Source organism: Aptenodytes forsteri, unplaced genomic scaffold, assembly GCF_000699145.1.
Source record: "Aptenodytes forsteri isolate BGI_AS27 unplaced genomic scaffold, ASM69914v1 Scaffold230, whole genome shotgun sequence".
NCBI lineage: Eukaryota > Metazoa > Chordata > Aves > Sphenisciformes > Spheniscidae > Aptenodytes > Aptenodytes forsteri.
The window spans coordinates 47,335-49,847 of NW_008795711.1; the positions used below are offsets into that span (position 1 = coordinate 47,335).

At 66.4% G+C, this 2,513-nt stretch overlaps 2 protein-coding genes across 2 annotated transcripts in view; both read right to left on the reverse strand.

The window, feature by feature from the left end:
* Nucleotides 1-761, reverse strand: part of AQP10 (aquaporin 10) — a 2,029-nt gene extending 1,268 nt beyond the window's left edge. The window contains exon 1 of the mRNA XM_009283405.1: nucleotides 657-761. Coding sequence (XP_009281680.1) covers nucleotides 657-761 — 105 coding nt within the window. The remainder of the gene's footprint in view (nucleotides 1-656) is intronic.
* Nucleotides 762-1,371: 610 nt separating this feature from the next.
* The window catches only part of HAX1 (HCLS1 associated protein X-1), a 12,558-nt gene continuing 11,416 nt past the window's right edge, over nucleotides 1,372-2,513 (reverse strand). The window contains exons 3-7 of the mRNA XM_009283387.2: nucleotides 2,381-2,426; nucleotides 2,147-2,262; nucleotides 1,880-2,030; nucleotides 1,662-1,806; nucleotides 1,372-1,516 (exon numbers count right to left, since the gene is read on the reverse strand). Coding sequence (XP_009281662.1) covers nucleotides 1,688-1,806; nucleotides 1,880-2,030; nucleotides 2,147-2,262; nucleotides 2,381-2,426 — 432 coding nt within the window. The 3' untranslated portion in view covers nucleotides 1,372-1,516; nucleotides 1,662-1,687. The remainder of the gene's footprint in view (nucleotides 1,517-1,661; nucleotides 1,807-1,879; nucleotides 2,031-2,146; nucleotides 2,263-2,380; nucleotides 2,427-2,513) is intronic.

Below are 2,513 nucleotides of genomic sequence, written 5' to 3' on the forward strand. Positions count from 1 at the left end.
CCCCCCCCCTCCCTGTTCCCCAAGGGCCACTGCCCCACCACGCTGCAGCTGCTGGCGGGATTAGTGGGGATCCCAGGCAGCAGAAGGGCAGCGAGGTGAGGGCTGCTCTGGTGCCTCTGCGGGCGCTGTCTCCATGGTTTTGCTCCCCCATCCCCTGCGCTCCAGCTTTGGGTGCTGGATGGGGACAGGCAGGGAAGCTGTTACCAGTCTCACTTGTGGTTTTGATGGCAAGGTAAACAAATTATCAGCAATTAAGTAATCTGCTTCCCTGGGGAGACGGTGGGGAAGGGGTGCCGCCAGCACGGGCGCAGTGTCGCTGTTCGCCATCGTGGGATGCAGCCAAGTGCCAAGCGCGGCTCCGGAGCCCCAACCTTTGCCTGCTCCAGGGCAGGAGGCGTCAAGGCACTCGCTGCCCAGCGCCGCTCCCTCAGGTGCCACGTGGCAGTGCCGGTGCCCTTATTGCGCCGGAGCTGCCGCGGCGGAGGGCGTACCACAGGGTCCAAGTGGGAGGCTGGGCAGTGCCAAATCACTCGGCGAGCACGGCGCAGCCCCAAACCCCCCAACCTCCGGCGAGTGACAGGCAGGGGAGCCCTGGGACCCCTGGTGCCTGTCACCACCCCATGGTCAGCCCCGGCCCACCCATGTGCCCCGCTCACAATAAGCACGAAGACAGCCAGCAGCTCAGCCAGGCACTCCCGCACCAGCTGGTTCCGGATGCGGAGCAGAGCCTGGGCCCTCTTCAAGAAGGAAGCGGTGCCCATGGGTCCGGCCAGGAACGGGCAGCGGCGACAGTGGCGTCGGTGTCTCCGTCCCAGTGAGATTTTATGAGCCCTGGGGCTGGGGTGGGTGATAACACGCAGACTTTAAACCAATCAGGGCCACACCACAGGGAGACGCCTGGCAGGGACCAGAGTCCCGCATGGGGCCGGGGACAGCAGCGCCTCGTGTCGATGGCGTCCCCCGGTAGGACCAGACCTGGTGGGAGCCCCCGAGGATCCCTGAGTGGCCGTGGGGAACCAAGACCTTGCTCAGGTGAGCCGGCACGGGCGTTCCCCCTCCTGGGAGCCCCGCTTTTTCCCTGACAGATCCCTGCTCAAGCTGCAACCGCAGGCAGCGCTAATGAATAGGCCTTGGAAAGGCTCCCAGGACGTGCCCTCGAGAGCGGCCCAGGGGAGGCGTTAGCACAGCGCCGGGCCGGCAGGGAAATGGGCGAGGGAGGTGGCCAGGGAGCAGCGCAGGCATGGGGCCAGGGCAGAGGAGCCTGGCGGCTGCCTGCACCCGTGGGGCAGCCCCCAGGAGCCGCCCCTGGCAGCTGTGCAGGTCCCTGCCTCTGAATCAGGAAGGTTCCAGCCTGAAGGCGCCTGGCAGGTCGCTGTTAGCATAAATAGACTTTATTGCTCTGTACACACGCGCACACACACACTTGGCCCCCATGGGGGTCCCCACAGCTCCGCAGCGCCCCAGAAGGCATGCAGCCCCCAGCCCAGGCGCCAGCTCCCAGCAGGATCTGACCCGTCTGCAACAAAAACAGGTGGTGAGAAGAGGCTGCTGCCCACCGCCCGCCCTGAATGGAGCTGGCAGCTCCGGCCCCCAAGCCGGCGTCTGTCCTCACGGCCCTGGGAAGCCCCGGGGTCCCCCAACCCCACACCCATCACACATACGGGGTGCTCAGCCGCGGGGCGCACAGCTACCAGCTCGAGAACCAGCGTCGGAAGAAGCTGCCCAGCACGGACGAGGGGTCGCTCAGGTTGGGAGTGCGGAGCTCGTCTTGCCGTGGCCATGTGCCCGCGAACTGTGCCAGCTCCCCTGGGAGGACAGGGAGAGCTCGCTCAGAGGACACCCGTCCTGCTCCCCTCACCCTCCTCAGCGCCCCACTCACGGTCATCCATGTTGACCACCTCCTCCTGGTAGTCCTTGCTCTGCCCATCCTCCTTGGTGGTGGTGATGAAGGCCTGGTCTCCCCTCCGGCGGGTCACCGTCGTCTCCCGGCGGCCCTGGCTGTCCTGCACAGTCCGGCGCTCCTCCACCGCCTGTGCAGAGCACCGAGCCCTGAGAGACGCCACCACCCTAGGCTCTGCTCCTTGCGCCGGGGACAGTGTCCCCAGGTCACCCGTGGCCCATCGCTGTGCCCGCAGGGGACACTCACCCCGTCAGGGAGAGTCACTTTGGTGACGGAGACGCTCTGGAAGTAAGAGCGGGACTTGGGCTCGTCGGGTCTCAGGATGGTCCCCAACCCGGCGGAGGAGACCTGGGAGTCCAGGTCTGCGGGGGAGATGTGAGGTGGTGACAGCAGTGTGGGGACACGCCCTGACGGCTGTGGCAGCGCGGGTAGGTAGAGTGGGTAAGGCAGCGACCCCACAGCCCCGCTGCCAGCACACACCTTGGTCTTCCTTGAGGCCAGGAGGAGATGGGTGAGCGTCTTCTAGCTGCAAGGCAAAGCCACGCGCTGGTGACGGGGAGGCAAAGCACAACACCGCGATGGCAAGCTCCAATGGCTGCCACAGCCGAGCGCA